This window comes from Hypoxylon fragiforme, assembly GCF_022984875.1.
Source record: "Hypoxylon fragiforme strain CBS 206.31 chromosome Unknown GGS25scaffold_6, whole genome shotgun sequence".
Taxonomy (NCBI): Eukaryota; Fungi; Ascomycota; class Sordariomycetes; order Xylariales; family Hypoxylaceae; genus Hypoxylon; species Hypoxylon fragiforme.
The window spans coordinates 931,128-945,760 of record NW_026054761.1 but is presented as its reverse complement, the minus strand read 5'-3'; the positions used below and the strand labels follow the sequence as shown (position 1 = coordinate 945,760).

The following is a 14,633-nucleotide window of genomic DNA, read 5'->3' as shown; positions in this document are numbered from 1 at the left end:
CTTCATCGTAAATACAACTCTTATTTTTGAATTATTCATAGACTAATGCTCTAAGATCCAAGTCAATACGAAGATATATGGAGTATTTCTTAACCCTACCTGTCTTCAACAAGCACGGTAGGGAGTTCTCTAATATCTACGTGCTCATTATTAGCAAGGTCGATAACTCGCACTGCCTCCAACCCTACGATGCCCCCTCTCAAGGCCAAAAATCGGAGTTCAGCGACATGACATGCGCCGGAGGCAAGTGGCCCGACTCGTACATCTGCGCTAAGACATACTAGCTCTGTGTTATCAATGACGCTGCTGTACTGCATGGCATGAACCACATTGTCATCGAAAACAGCATCTGCTATGTTCCGGTCTCTTGCTCCCTTCAGCTGGGGGTGTTGGCCATGCAAAGCCTCGGATATTCGAGAGATAGATGGTGGCTGGGTAACTCGTGATTCATTGCGCCGCCGCCTCGGAATAGCTACTATTGCTAGTTTTCTTGCTGCTGCTGTGGGTGACAATGATCGATTCACAACGAATATATTCCAGACAAATTCGTCTCCTGGGTATATCTTCTGACTTGGGGGCGGGCCGGTGAATGTCATAGTAATGCCTATATCAGGTACGGTAGCCTCCGTGCGTGTGGCAGCCTCAAGAGTTGGCAACGAGTCTGGCCGAGCAACAGATGGTGCTATTAGAGAAGTAGTACTTTCGCCTCCAATCGAAAGCTGACTTGGGCGATGCTTGCGTTGGATGGGTTGCATAGCAGAGCCATAGCCTGGGTTTACTGGGACCGTGAAGTCAACTGTAGCAGTCCAGGCCATACTAAGGCTTGGCTCGCAAGTGTTCGGATGTGCCAGGGCTGTCGCGGATATGGATACGCCGAGATCACGCACTGGATTCTTAGTTGCCATGTCCGCATCGACCGGTGTAATTCGGTATAAAAACGTGACGTGATCGTGGGCCACGCAAGAAACCGGAAACTGCATCCCAGACTGGCTCGTAAGGTCTTCGACTATACCGTCTGCGACCACGATCGATATCTTGCTTATGATTACCTCACACTCAAAGAATGGGGTGAAGTCTATCTCAAGCATCGCAAGAACAGTTGCTGTAGAAGGCGCAGTGTTAAGATGGGTAAATCGCATACGCGAATGTGCCACGGGGTAGATGCGCAAAGGCAGATTCGACAAAGACTTGATAGGTCGTAGAATATCCTGCGCTTGCTGCGTCGCTGGAGCCACGCGAGAAACTCGTTGCGCTGACAAATGAGGCTTAATTCCATTCATGAAAGGATCCGCTTCGAATGGCTCGAGGAGATTTATACCTGATGGTACACATGCTGGGAGATATCCATGTCGAAGCCCAAGAGATAGAGATGGATCTGCCGACCTCAAGTTCGCCGTTGCCGTGAAAACTACAGAAGGACTTTGTAGTCGCATCCTAGGTCGACCGAGAAATACCGACTGCTTCCACACAGCGATGGCATACTGTGGGTAACCGTCCTCGCCATCAGCGTCAGGTTCCTTCGATGAGCGAACAAGTATGGTAGCATCGATTGAGTGGGCTAATGTTCCCGAGTATATGATTTCCGAAGCTGGCTGAACATCGCGACCCGGCACGACTCCGCCGTTAATGACCTGCGCTTCGATGGATATCACTAGACTAGGTAAAAAGGATCGTAAATTGTCTTCGTCGGTGTAGGGGCATTTAAGCACGAGGTAAATATCGGCAGATTCATCTGATGTCTAACAATGAGTATGGTGAGAAGTAGACCTCTTGGAAGAGATGAAAAGAAATAAATAGACATACCAAAGAAAAGAGACTCTCGACACTCTACCGACTCGAACGGCTCTCTAGATGCATCTGCGCCATTATTAAACTCCCCCTCAACGCTGAAGTCACGAGACAGAGGTATGAAGTAGGTAAATGTTGAATCGTCAAGCAAGTCGAACACTCGTCTGGGAGAGTCGATTGGGGAAGGATTAGGCATTTTCTTGGAGGATATTATGAATATAAATATATATTTAGTTTGTAACCCTCATCACAGATCCAAACGGCTGTTTTGAGGGAATTGAAATGTGGGTTAGTACATTTTGAACCCAATTCGTTGGACGTTGTAGCAAGTTGTTGATATCAACGGTATTTGAAAAGTTGAAGATGTCGGATGCCATATGCATGTCTGTTCAGCTGCAGCGGTTGAAGCTTCGATGTAGGTAGGTACTAGGTTACTACTAGGTACTTGGACAGGGTAGGTAAAACCTTATCAGGCTTATCTGAGGTAGGTGGTAAAGCATGGCCCGTGCGCAATCTGTAACTGCTCCATAATACCTGGTAGCCATGTTCAAGGTTACAAGGTTACAAGGTTATTATGTAATCCTCCTACCGTTGTTAGCCTTCTAATAATTCTAATGAACGTTGAAAAGAAACTGAGCAAAATTCAAATTCAGCCGTACGTCTTTTCTTGTCTATTGAACACCCAAAGGTCACTGCTCTATTTTGAGCAACGACGATACCAATTTATCTGCATTTCTAATTCCCTTTCTTAATCTAGTGCTATCCTTCCTAACATATTTATAAAGGCGTCCAAGAACTCCGAAGCCTTGGAAGCTTCTGACCATCGTTCATGATGAATGGTATGAATGGCCATTATGGCCAGCCAAATCCAAATCCCTGGCAAGAATACAAGAGTGAGGATGGACGCGTTTATTACTATAACAAAATTACCAAGGCAACCCAATGGACGAAACCAGAAGATTTGATGTCGCCTGCTGAGGTTTGTCATCCTACCTGCCCCTACATCTATACCGTTGCTATCATGCTCGAGGACTGACTGGATTTTTGTAGCGCGCCCTGGCAAATCAGCCATGGAAAGAATATACCGCTGAGGGTGGTCGCAAGTATTGGTACAATACTGAGACTAAGCAAAGTTCTTGGGAGATGCCCGAAGTTTACAGAAAATCGTTAGGCCATGAGGCTACCCCTTCGACCCCTATGTAAGTAAAGTATCAACTACCACCCATACTTGGTTCTAACTTTGACAGACCGCCTACACCCTTCGCTCCAACCGGTTCGTTTTCAAACTCGGGTTACGATCAACATCGCGATCATCACGACCATCATCGCGACCACCGCGACCATCGCGACCACCGTGATCACCGTGACCACCGCGATTTCCGTGACCACCGCGATCATCGTGACCATCGAGAGACTTTTCCCGAGTCTCGCCAATTAACTCACGGTAGTGACTTGCGTGTGCAGTCATTTGTCCCAGCCAGCAACGAGCCCGAGTATGCGACCCCCGAAGAAGCCGAAGCTGCTTTTATGAAACTGCTACGACGTAGTGGCGTCCAGCCTGACTGGAATTGGGAACAGACCATTCGAGCGACCATCAAGGACCCGCAGTACCGGGCAATCAAGGACCCTAAGGATAGGAAGGCTGCCTTCGAGAAGTATTGCCAAGACATGATCATTCAAGATAAGGAGCGCGCAAAGGACAGAATGGCAAAACTACGAGCTGACTTCGCTATTATGCTCAAGAGCCACCCCGAAATTAAGCACTACACGCGATGGAAGACCGCTCGCCCGATCATTGAAGGCGAGACGATCTTTCGCTCGACCAATGACGAAGACGAACGCCGCCAATTATTTGAGGATTACATTGTTGAGCTGAAGAAAGCCTACGTCGAAGGCCAAGCCAGCCTACGAAAGAGCGCCATGGATGGTCTCATTGATCTTCTTCCCAAGCTAAGCCTCGAACCCTACACGCGTTGGTCTGAAGCCCAGAATATTCTCAAAGCCACAGGTCCATTTCAGAACGATGATAAATACAAGGCTCTCAACAACTTTGACATTCTCACCGCATTTCAAAATCATATCAAGTCCTTAGAACGGAGCTTCAACGAAACTCGACAGAATCAAAGAAACAAGAAGCTGCGCATCGAGAGGAAGCGACGAGATGCTTTCGTAGAGCTACTCCGAGAGTTCCGTAGAGCTGGAACGATTAAGGCGGGAACCAAGTGGAGTCAAGTGTATCCTTTACTCGAGAACGATGAACGCTTCAGATCTATCTGTGGTCAGGCTGGCTCAAGCCCCCTCGACCTCTTCTGGGATATTGTTGAGGAAGAGGAACGTGCTCTACGCACCACCAGAAACGATGTTCTCGACGTTATGGACGTAAGTTTACCAATAGTTATGGAACGGTGCATGAACCAGCTTACTGACTTCGATTCTAGGACAACCGTTTTGAGTTCACCCCCAAGACCACTTTTGAGGAGTTCTCAACTGTAGTCAAGAATGATCCTCGCACTGCTAACATTGATGGAGACATATTAAACCTCATTTTTGAACGCGTACGTCTAAAGAAATACAATCTACTCGCAGTTATACGAGACACTAACAAATTCAAACAGCTCCAGGAGAAAAAGTCTAAGCGATCTGATGAAGACAAGCACACCGAACGTCAGCAGAGGAGGGCTACTGAAGAACTCCGCTCCTATATCAAGCACATAGAACCTCCTGTTGCCGCGGATGATACCTGGGAGAAAATACGTCCTCGTCTTGCTCGTGCGGCAGAATTCCAGGCTGTCAAATCTGAGGATGCTCGTCGTGGCGCGTTCGAAAAAGTTCTTCGCCGTGTACGGGATCGCGAGGAGGAAGATAGGGATCGTCACAAGCGCCGTGAACGATCTCCTGATCGTGGTACGTATCGTGATAGAGATAGGGGAGATCGATCTCACCGCAGTGACCGCGCGCGACCGTCTCGCCACAGTCGTAGCCCCGAGCCCGATGCGTACGAAGCAGACCGTCGCAAGGCCATTGCCGAACGCGAGAAAAACTATCGTAAGTCTAGTATGGCTGAAACTCTGTTGTCTGATCGTCGACCATCGGATACCTACCGAGAGCGCGATGTCCGCGAACGCGACCGCGACCGCGACCGTGATCGTGACCGCGAACGAGAGCGGGTTCGGGATCGTGATCGTGAGCGGGATCGTGAGCGGGACTATCCACCTCGATCTAGGCGCGAAGAGCCACCGAGTCATTATGAGAGGGAAAGAAGGGATCGCGAGGAAGAGCGTGAACGATTATACCGGCATCGTGTTGAGAGAGGGCCCGTAGAAGAGCTACCTTACGGTGATGAACGCCCGACTTCTTCTCGACGCCGAAGAGCTGATGACGATGAGGTTGATCGTCGCGACTCCAGAGATTCCAAGGTAAGATTCGCAAAGCCCCTTTATTGGATATTCCTACTAACCACCAAACAGAGACTTAGAAGAGAGAGAACACCGCGTGAGCGTTCCCCCCATCGTGAGATTCGTCAGAAGACTAGGACACCGCCAGTAGTTCAACCCCCTCCGAAGGAAGATCTTGGTGTTCATTCGGGAAGTGAAGAGGGTGAGATCGAGGAAGACTAACGAACGGACCTAATTCGTGTAATGCCTACCCCCCCCTTTCCGCTCCCTCGTTGGCAACCTTCGCCGTTTGATCGACTCGTAAGGCCATACTATTTTTTGATTTATTCTCACTGGCCCAAGATCGAAAACTAGTCGTACTCCGGGCAAAGTTGGGATTATCAAATCTCAAGCTTGCGCTAAAGCCTTATCGAGGGCTCGCTCAAACTTCGTCTTGAGCATGAGACCCGGGCATCATTTGAAAAGTACGTGCGTCAACTTCCGAGTACGTCTTTTGGGCTTTGATGACTGGGTACACGTGGATTACAGTTCGGTCTTTTCCCTACCGCCATCCCTTCTTAATCTCGCCTTCGTAAGCAACGCTTCGCCGCCGCCGAAGATACCGGGAAACATTCATCGCGTCCCTGTATGTTTTTTTTAAAAAACCAGACCGACTACGGCAACCTTTTCTCCTCTCTATCTATTTTCTTTCTATATCTACAACCAGAGGTATCACCATTCCATTCCACAGGTATTGTTGGGATTCTTTTTTTCCTTCTCTCTTCTGCTTTCATTGACGGAACCAAAAAAAGGTGAAAGGGAAGAAGAAGGTGGACGATTGATTGATCCCCCGTCCAGCGCAAAAGAGAGGATCGAAGAATAGGTACATATACAAAAAGAAAAAAACCGATGCTTGGTTTTTTGGGGGGCGGCCGCATACGAAAATTTCGGTGTGTATCTTCCTTTTTCCTTTCTTTTCACACTAATAAAAAGGAAAAGAATCTCGGTCGCGACGTAGTTTTAGTATAGGTCCCCTTAATTAATAGTATTGATGCTTCCCTATAACTTCGATTACCTACGTGTAGGCTAGGTGTCTCCCATATCGTCATCAGACTCCTCATTGTGACGTGTATGCTACCCACATACCGACCTACCCAGTGGTAGTAATTTGGGACATCTAGGCCTGCGCAGTATTAGGGATAGGCACCTAAATCTGAATAGTGTTGACTCATATTCCAAAGCGGACAGGAAAGTAAACATGGTATTTTCATATCGACTTATTCACCAATTTACATAGGTAAGGGGAGAAAAGGTAGGTTCTGAAGAGTAGATCATGGATGAATTTTCGTTCTCGTATCTCCGTCTACGAGCCGCTACTACTCTCTAGATATCACCCGCTATATATCTACGCCAGGTGCCTAGTTACGATTATCCCCTAATTTACCAACGACAAGCACATTGTATAGCATCAAGTAGACGCAAAGGTGACGGCAGTCACCCGCTTGACCCATCTGCCCTTTGATCCGCAGAACCCAAAGCCTCGAGATTCTTTTGCAACAGCATATGTTGCGATATTCAGACTCTGTCAAGAAACACGTAAAATATGTCCCCAGTGTGTACATATCTGCAGGACCAGGCGAACAGGGGATAGACTGCCGTCGCTGTGGCTAGCCACCCGGATCGTCATTATCCTCCCCACCCTCCGCATTTACCTCAGATGATTCGTGCGCAACCCCGTTCCCTCGGCGCGTGTAATTCCGTTTTTGTACGCCTAGAACGCCGGTATCAGATGCTGGTGGGGTATTTCGATGATGTTTATGGCCATCATGATGACCATTGCCGTGTGGGTTAACCGTTTCAAGAAGTAGAACTATCTTCCTCCAAGAAGAACTACATATCGGTTAGCAATCAGAACTCAAATCCATGTCAAGGTAATTCAACTTACATAGTTTCCGCCCAGTTTTTGTTCCTGGTCCAACTGACTGTTGAGCTTGTTGATACGAGGCCTATAGTTCGTTGGGTCTCGTCGGAATGTAACATCAAGATTCTTCAGGAATGAGTTGCACCCGGTAAGCAAGGACTCGGGACTATTGGCATGGGCGTCGAGACCAGGCTTGCCATCGAAGACGATAACACGATCTGCCAAGTAGGTAGCCATAATGAAATCGTGCTCTACAATGAAAGCTGTTTTCTTGGCATGCATAATGAAACGCTTGATGACACGTGCTGCAATAATACGTTGTTCTGAGTCCAGGTAGGCAGAGGGCTCGTCGATCAAGTAGATATCAGCTGGCAGGCCGAGGGCCATGACAATAGCCACACGCTGCAATTCACCACCTGACAGGTTCTTGACTTCCTGGTCAATGAAATCGTCTAGCTTGAGCGGCTTAACAACGTCTGTTTGGAACTGCGGGGACAGGAAAGCCTGCTTAATTCGCTTGAAGAACAGCTGACGGACCGTGCCCTCGAACTTGGGGGTGATAGTCTGGGGCTTCATGCTGATTCTCATGTCGGGCACTTTCTTAACGCTATCAGGCTTAAGCGCACCGGCCATAAGCCTACAGAAGGTGGTCTTTCCGGTACCATTCTCACCCATCATGACGATAATCTCCGAATCGGTGAAATCACCCGAGTCAATGCGAAGCTTGAAGTTGCCGAGGGTCTTTTCCATGTTAGGGTAAGTGAATGCTCGAGCCTTGTCAGCCTGGAAATCATCGGTACCTTCCGAGATACGGAAAGTAAGGGATTCGTCTCGGAATCGCAAGTTCTCGGTAGGAATGTGGCCGTCGAGGAAGATATTGATGCCTTCACGGACAGAGTGGGGAAGAGTCACGACACCGTAGACAGCAGGTTTACCGTAGAGAACGCAGATATAATCGGAGAGATAGTCAAGAACTGACAAATCGTGCTCGACGACAATGACGTAGTTGTCCGGACCAAGAAGAGAGCGAATCATTCGCGCGGCAGACAGACGTTGCTTCACATCTAGGTAAGAAGACGGTTCGTCAAACATGTACACATCTGCTTTTTGGACGCAAACGGTTCCAATAGCGAATCGCTGCAACTCTCCACCGGAAAGATGGTTCACATCACGGTCCAGAATATGGCGAAGCTCTAGAACATCCAGAACATCATCCAAGTTTTCCATGGCAGACCGGTGCTCGAGCAGGAACTTGACAGATTTGTTGGGCGTCTTGACGGCTCGCGGGAGCTGGTCGACATACTGGGGCTTTACGACAGCCTTCAAGTCATCCTCAAGAATCTTAGTGAAGTAGTCTTTTTTATAGGTTAGCTAGATTCCGTGCCACTGACTGCCAATTTCACACAAGGAATAGAGGATGAGAGGTAAACTAACTCTGCAACTCGGAACCCCTGAAGTACTTGATGACATCCTCCCAGTCAGGAGGGTTATCATATCTACCCAAGTTGGGCTTGAGCTTGCCGCTAAGAATCTTCAGGGCCGTGCTCTTTCCGATACCGTTGGTTCCGACGAGACCTAAGACCTGACCAGGCCTCGGAGTGGGCAATCGGTGGAGCTTGAAGCTGTTGGCAGAATACCGATGGGTGACTTGAGTCTCGAGATTGGTGGGTAGATTGATGATGGTAATGGCGTCGAATGGACATTTCTTAGGGCAAATACCACAACCAATGCAGAGACTCTCGGAAATGAAAGCTATCTTCGACTCCGCGCTAACCTCGATGCAAAGCTTTCCACTACGCACGACCTACAACATCACAAGGTAAGCCACTAGTTTTACAAGTGATATAAAGTTTAAAATCATAAAAGGGTATTTCTTAGGAAGAAAAACAATGTGATACAAAGAAGGGAAACAGGGAAGGTTATTCTTACCGGGCAAGATCTCTTGCATTCCTGTCTGCATTTCTAAAAAAAGAATAGTAGGTAAGCATCACTACGAGGTTGTCAGGAGACGTCGAAGATGGATTACCTTAGGTTTGCACTACAAGATATATGTTAATTTATTGGGTGGATACGGTGAAGGTGGAATGTTGATTTACTCACCTTGTCATCGTTCACGATGGCGATACTAAAATAGAGTGGTCAGTTAGGGCACAACCAAAGGAGTGGCAGATTTGACTCGAGTCACACGGTGAGCGTACCGAGTAAGCTTGGAAGCCATGGCTAGTAAAAATGATGATGTCGGCTTCTCCTTGCAAGGTTTCGGTCTTTTAGAGGGTCCTATTAAGTAGGAAGCCGAATAAGTCAACCTCGTCAAGGGAGTGGAAAAGAAGTTGAAAAGGAGAAAAAGAAATAAAAAACAAAAGATTGGTCGGGACAAGGTAATAGGCAGGTTAATGGGTTAATGAGTTGGTAATGGATAGTTAATGGAAAGTGGGATCGATTTCTTTTGCGACAACAAAATGAAATGCGCCTGCCTCAAGAAGTTCAAAGTTGGTGGGGTATAAAAATTAGGGTATGCAGTGTACTCATGTAGAGGGGAGGGGTTTATTCGTGGCTTTAACGCAAATCAGCCACTCTGAATGATGGTAAATCTGAAAATTATGAACCGGAAATCTTTGATTGGTCCGCTTCATTTTGTACTTGCATGTGTGCATAAATTGCATATTCAATGCATATTTCTATACACAACTCCTTTTTTTTTAACTTCCCCCCTTTTTTCCGTGGGCCCCTTTTTCGTGTTGACCGTAAAACTGCAATTACCAGAACAATACCTAGAAAGAAAAAGAAGGGATGGCATACTGATGTGATTAAGCACATGATTGTACTAGTCGATTCTCCCAGGGCACAAGCCTCTTTCATGATAACTGAGATCTGAATTGCGGTTACAGTGGAAACAATAGGCATATATTATAACATCTATATTCTAGCAAAAGCTTTAGAACTTGGCGCTGACACTTAAGCATTAGTATCTACTCTGCCCTTCAAATCTTCTCCTTAGTTTAAGGGACCTACTACATCAAAGAAGTTGGCGTCAGAATAGCCACAAAGGCTTCATTGGAATATCTTTCGATTATATGTGTCTTAGCTCAACAATGTAGCTGGGCTTTTCTATACCTTACGTGAACGTCCCTACCAAGGAGAATCAGTCTCTCGCTTCTTCTTCGACGTGGTTTAAACGCATACTAACCCAGGATTCCCTTTAATGCTTTAACTCTGCATCTATATCTTCACGAGCCCATGAATATAAAAATGACTTAGCCGCCCAACTTATGGACTCCCAGGCCTCTACCTTTTGAAGTATACAAAGAGAGTATAGGGACTGATATGACAATGCTCCAAGTCCCCTTATCGTTCTTGGACTTTCGACTTTTAACCTCATATCATTGGTGCCTTCAACATCAACTGTCCTGGCACTTTCGACTTCATACAAGCAAGGGCTTACATCACCTAGGCTCATTGCCAGGTCGATTATCACATAACACACCCTTCCATATTGCCACAGGCAACAATAATAGCCCCGTATAAATTAGATACCTAGGTAGTTGTAAATATAAATAGCCCTAGAGGTGCCAATTTTCCACCTTCTTCCTTTCTTGTTCTTGATTACATACACCCAAAATACCTCAGCTTTCCCATCGCTCCATAACTTGCACTCATCTTACACTACAACCTTCTAGCTAAACAAATACGTTCTCAGCTATTGTCAAGCTCTATTGATACCATGAATACTAATGCTGGCCCCTCTGGGGCGACAGCTGCAGGCCCTACTGATGATGGCGACCCGAAGCAGCTGCATGATTCAAGTGACGAAGAAGTTCTTGACGAGCACATTCTTAGCCATACTACGCTCGATGAGAGTCTAATCAATCGCCCTGCTCGAGAGCTCCCCGCCACTGCTAACCTCTTCATATCCATGCCGCCTTCAAGTGCCCCCTCTATTTCGATGCCCCCACCCCGCTCTACAAACTGGGCGCTCCTCGAATACTCGGTACAGGCTCTGATTCTCAAAGTTGTGGCAACTCGTTTTGACACTTTCGAGAACGCTTATAAGAAGTTGAAGCTGTCTCGCGAGGACGTTATAGAATTCATCTACAAGCACTTAAACGAACCATCACGACTTTCTTATGCCATCAAGGAAGAGTCGATTGCTCACGGGTCCAAATACCTTGCTTCCGTTAAAGCTAAGACTTATTCGAAAGACTTCCAGTACCAGGCTACTCATATCCAAACCTGGCCTCTAGAAATCGACTTCGACGGCATGGAGCTCGCCGTCATGGACGAGCGCTTACAGACAAACAATGTCGGACTACCCGCAATGGCACAAGTTGATTTTTTACATGCCGAGAGAGACCGCGACCTGACTGTTGCGGGTGTCTTGCCTCTTGCAACTGATTCAGTTGCGATCTCATTCAAGGTTTCGATCGGTGAAAGGCGTAAGAAAATGTTCCGAGTGCATTCGGTCAGACTGTCCGCTGGATGGGTTGTGATTAGCCCAACCAACAACAAGATACTTGCCGAAAGCGGCGATTATACGATTGTATGGCCTGAAAAAAAACCAGAATCGATGCCTAATCCGCAGGAGTATATCATATGTGATAATGATCCCAAAAACCTGCTCCCAACCGACAAACTTCCTAGACGAGGGAATGTTAGTGGTTAGTTACCACAGCTGTCCTTAACCAACACTCCCCAGACAAGTTCTGCCGCGACAGGCGAGCTATCGGAGGAAAACAGTGAAGTTGAACCCCCAACGAAATCTATGGATCATATGTCATCGACTCCCACAGGCACAATATCTTTTGGTCCACAACTATCTTTGCAACCCCGAAAGGGCGCTCTTGGTATCGTGCCCTACTCCAAGAAGGAGGGAGTCAAAGACCTGAAGAGCATGGAAGGCAAAATGCTATTTCAAATTGCTCTGCCAAAGAGCCATTATGTGATAAGCCCTAGCGGTTACAGGATGAACTTCGACACACATCATGTGTCGGAGGCTGATGGGCATTGCCCCAAGGGTTTAGGTGGACTATACACGGTAGTACTGGCCCCCGGAAAAAAGTCTGGCAAGAAAGACATTGGTGACGAGTATCGAGGTATGAAATTGCCGTACCCTATCATGTTCCGAATGGCTTTCACACAGTCTATGGCTGTCTTCCGCGATGGCCAAATGTTTCCTCGATTCATCGGACCAGGTCTGCACCAAATGGAACTTGGAAATGATCTGATCAAGGTGCGGTGCAAAGATGGTCTATATGACCTGAACATGCCTTTAAAGAAACTTCCGAAAAGTCGGTATATGGGCGACAATAGGTCACTCTATGACAAATTTGATAGTATGACTGTCGATGACGGCCCGGCTTCTACAGTCAAATCACCGCGAGTACCAAGCAAAAGAGGCCAAGCGAATGGTGATGAAGTGACGCCACCAAATAAGGTACATCTGACCGAAGAACCTGCTCCCATTTCCTCGGGCACGACACAGAAAGAGAGTGGTAGGGCTCGGCCTGTACCTCGGCGTGTAGCTCAACTCAAGGGCTCTTCAGCCTCTAACCCTCAAGCTTCTCGAGCTTCAGCTCGCATTCGGACACCAGCTTTGGCAAAGACAATGGCCAAACCCCGTGCCATGATCCCATCCCCGGCTCTGACCCGGCCCCGAACACGAAGCCAACTTATACTTGGACCTGTGCTGAGTAGCAATCAGCTAAAGCCCCAACCCGAAGTTCAAGAGAACACGCCTTCCGGAGAGACTCAGGAATTATCTCCATTCGTGAGTGAGGATATTACTTCGAGCATCACTATGAATAGTCACCGGACTCTGTTTTCGATCTTACCAGAAATATCGTCCGAAACCCAGGCTCAACCTGAGTCTAGCTACAGTAACACCGTAACAACTAACCACCCTCCAATCCAGTCCCAGCTTGAGTCCAACGGGAGTGAGATTACAACGACAGACATATCTAAAGTTCACAAACCAGGTCCAGTGCTAGGCCGCTAGGGGCGTCCAACCACAGAACCTCAGGTCCAAGTTGAGACTCCGGAGCAGTTCGAATCTCTTGTCTTCGATTGGGATGGTTATCTTAATGACACCACGGAGAGTAATAGTCAGGCCGCAGCTCTAGCCCAACCAGGCGCTGAACCCCATTCTGAGATTCCAATTGAGGCCCAAACCGAATCTCCCGACGACACCTCGTATGAGGGGCTTGATGCCACGCTGTATGACGCTACCCCTCTTGACAGCGAAGATGACATGACAGATGACAGTGATGAGGAGGATAGTGTTGTTATTATTGATGAGATCAACGGACCTGCAGCAACAGCTGCAGCTGATAGCCCTACCACTGCCCCCACAGGCAGCCGAATTTCCCCCCTAAACGTCCCACGCACCCGAGCTCCAGCACAGGCCGAAGCCCAGGCCAGTGCCGGCACCCAGCTACCCAGACCACCCAGACCTCAGGCTGTCATCGGCACAACCCCGCCTGACGTGACAACAGGAGCAAGAGGTATCCAGAACCGTGCTCATACAGCGGTTACCCAGCTGCCGCGTCAACTCGGGCCGCATAATGTCGTTACCATTCGCCCCCCTAACGCGGTCGCCAGAGGCATCCAGAACCGTGCCCAGAGTCAGAACCAAATCCGCATCCAGCTTGGTTCTCGCAACACCACCACAACCACCCGACCAAGCGTACCGACTCAAAGTGCCAGCGATGACTGGAACCCATTCCTCCCCGCATCGCAGCAGCGCCGCCCCTCAGCGCCCCGAACCCACCACCCGCAGCCGCCCTCAGCCACCGCAATGATGATGCGCCAGTCCTCCGCCGAGCCCAGCATGGCCGCGCGCCGGCCACCGCAACCCGTCGATCGCTCCATCAACGCGCGAACCCTCGCCGAGCTGCGCGCCGCGGCGGCAAGCATGGCGATGTCGCAAGAGGCGCATGATCATAACAACAACAACCAGGCCACGCGAGCCCAAGAAACCCAAGCCCGCGCACCACCCGAGTCCCCGCGCCGAGCCGCACCCACCACCACCACCACCACCACCAGCCCCCAACGCACCGCCCTCGCGAGCGTAAACCCGCGCACCCACCGGGGCAACGCAAGCGCCAACGCGCGCGCGATCTACATGGACAACGCGTACGCGAGCCTCGCCACGCGCCTCGACTCCTCCGACCAACACACCACCACCACCACCACCCCCAACCCCCCCAGCAGCCCGAACGCCCACATCGCCTTCCAGGGGGAAGACGAGCCGGAGATCGTTGCGATCACGGTCCCGGAGTACCGTCGCAACCGACTGCCGTTCGCGCAGGCGATGCCGCGTCTGGTGCAGGGGAGAGGAGGGGGGCTTTACAGCAATAATCCGATCACGGGACACGGATCGGGGGGGAGGTTTATGAATTGGCGTTAAGTAGCTGTTTTGTTCTTGTTGGTGGTGGTGTTGGCCAAATGCCAAATGCCTCAAGGAGGTAGGTATACCTAGTCGCCCGCCTACCCAGTGTTACGCAAGTTTATGTTGAACTTGTGGTGGAAAGGGGAAAACGGTAGGAGATGATGTG

General features: G+C 48.9%; 4 protein-coding genes across 4 annotated transcripts; 2 read left to right on the top strand and 2 right to left on the bottom strand.

The window, feature by feature from the left end:
• GGS25DRAFT_317574 (TRAPP trafficking subunit Trs65-domain-containing protein) lies at window positions 1-2,195 on the bottom strand. The gene is made up of 2 exons (XM_049257788.1): window positions 1,804-2,195; window positions 1-1,732 (listed from the first exon to the last, which is right to left on the bottom strand). Exons 1-2 carry the CDS (start codon window positions 1,982-1,984, stop codon window positions 96-98), a joined length of 1,818 nt encoding a protein of 605 aa, XP_049115474.1. The 5' UTR covers window positions 1,985-2,195; the 3' UTR covers window positions 1-95.
• Window positions 2,196-2,620: 425 nt separating this feature from the next.
• GGS25DRAFT_522589 (uncharacterized protein) lies at window positions 2,621-5,405 on the top strand (the record flags this gene model as incomplete). The annotated part of the gene is made up of 6 exons (XM_049264268.1): window positions 2,621-2,767; window positions 2,839-2,987; window positions 3,036-4,167; window positions 4,227-4,343; window positions 4,404-5,204; window positions 5,256-5,405. 6 exons carry the CDS (start codon window positions 2,621-2,623, stop codon window positions 5,403-5,405), a joined length of 2,496 nt encoding a protein of 831 aa, XP_049115473.1.
• A 1,002-nt stretch (window positions 5,406-6,407) lies between these two features.
• GGS25DRAFT_317511 (P-loop containing nucleoside triphosphate hydrolase protein) lies at window positions 6,408-8,586 on the bottom strand. The gene is made up of 3 exons (XM_049257787.1): window positions 8,518-8,586; window positions 7,108-8,438; window positions 6,408-7,036 (listed from the first exon to the last, which is right to left on the bottom strand). Exons 2-3 carry the CDS (start codon window positions 8,308-8,310, stop codon window positions 6,830-6,832), a joined length of 1,410 nt encoding a protein of 469 aa, XP_049115472.1. The 5' UTR covers window positions 8,311-8,438; window positions 8,518-8,586; the 3' UTR covers window positions 6,408-6,829.
• Window positions 8,587-10,804: 2,218 nt separating this feature from the next.
• Window positions 10,805-14,535, top strand: GGS25DRAFT_532305 (uncharacterized protein; the record flags this gene model as incomplete). The annotated part of the gene is made up of 3 exons (XM_049265576.1): window positions 10,805-11,731; window positions 11,777-13,013; window positions 13,092-14,535. 3 exons carry the CDS (start codon window positions 10,805-10,807, stop codon window positions 14,483-14,485), a joined length of 3,558 nt encoding a protein of 1,185 aa, XP_049115471.1. The 3' UTR covers window positions 14,486-14,535.
• Window positions 14,536-14,633: the final 98 nt, after the last annotated feature.

What these genes read in the sequence shown, in the direction of transcription:
- GGS25DRAFT_317511 (XM_049257787.1), bottom strand. Translation starts at nt 8,310, where the DNA reads ATGGAAAACTTGGATGATGTTCTGGATGTTCTAGAGCTTCGCCATATT. An exon ending in AAAAACTGGGCGGAAACTAT is followed by an intron (nt 7,037 to 7,107) that starts GTAAGTTGAATT and finishes TCTTGGAGGAAG; the next exon opens with ATAGTTCTACTTCTTGAAAC.
- GGS25DRAFT_317574 (XM_049257788.1), bottom strand. Translation starts at nt 1,984, where the DNA reads ATGCCTAATCCTTCCCCAATCGACTCTCCCAGACGAGTGTTCGACTTG. An exon ending in TCGAGAGTCTCTTTTCTTTG is followed by an intron (nt 1,733 to 1,803) that starts GTATGTCTATTT and finishes GTTAGACATCAG; the next exon opens with ATGAATCTGCCGATATTTAC.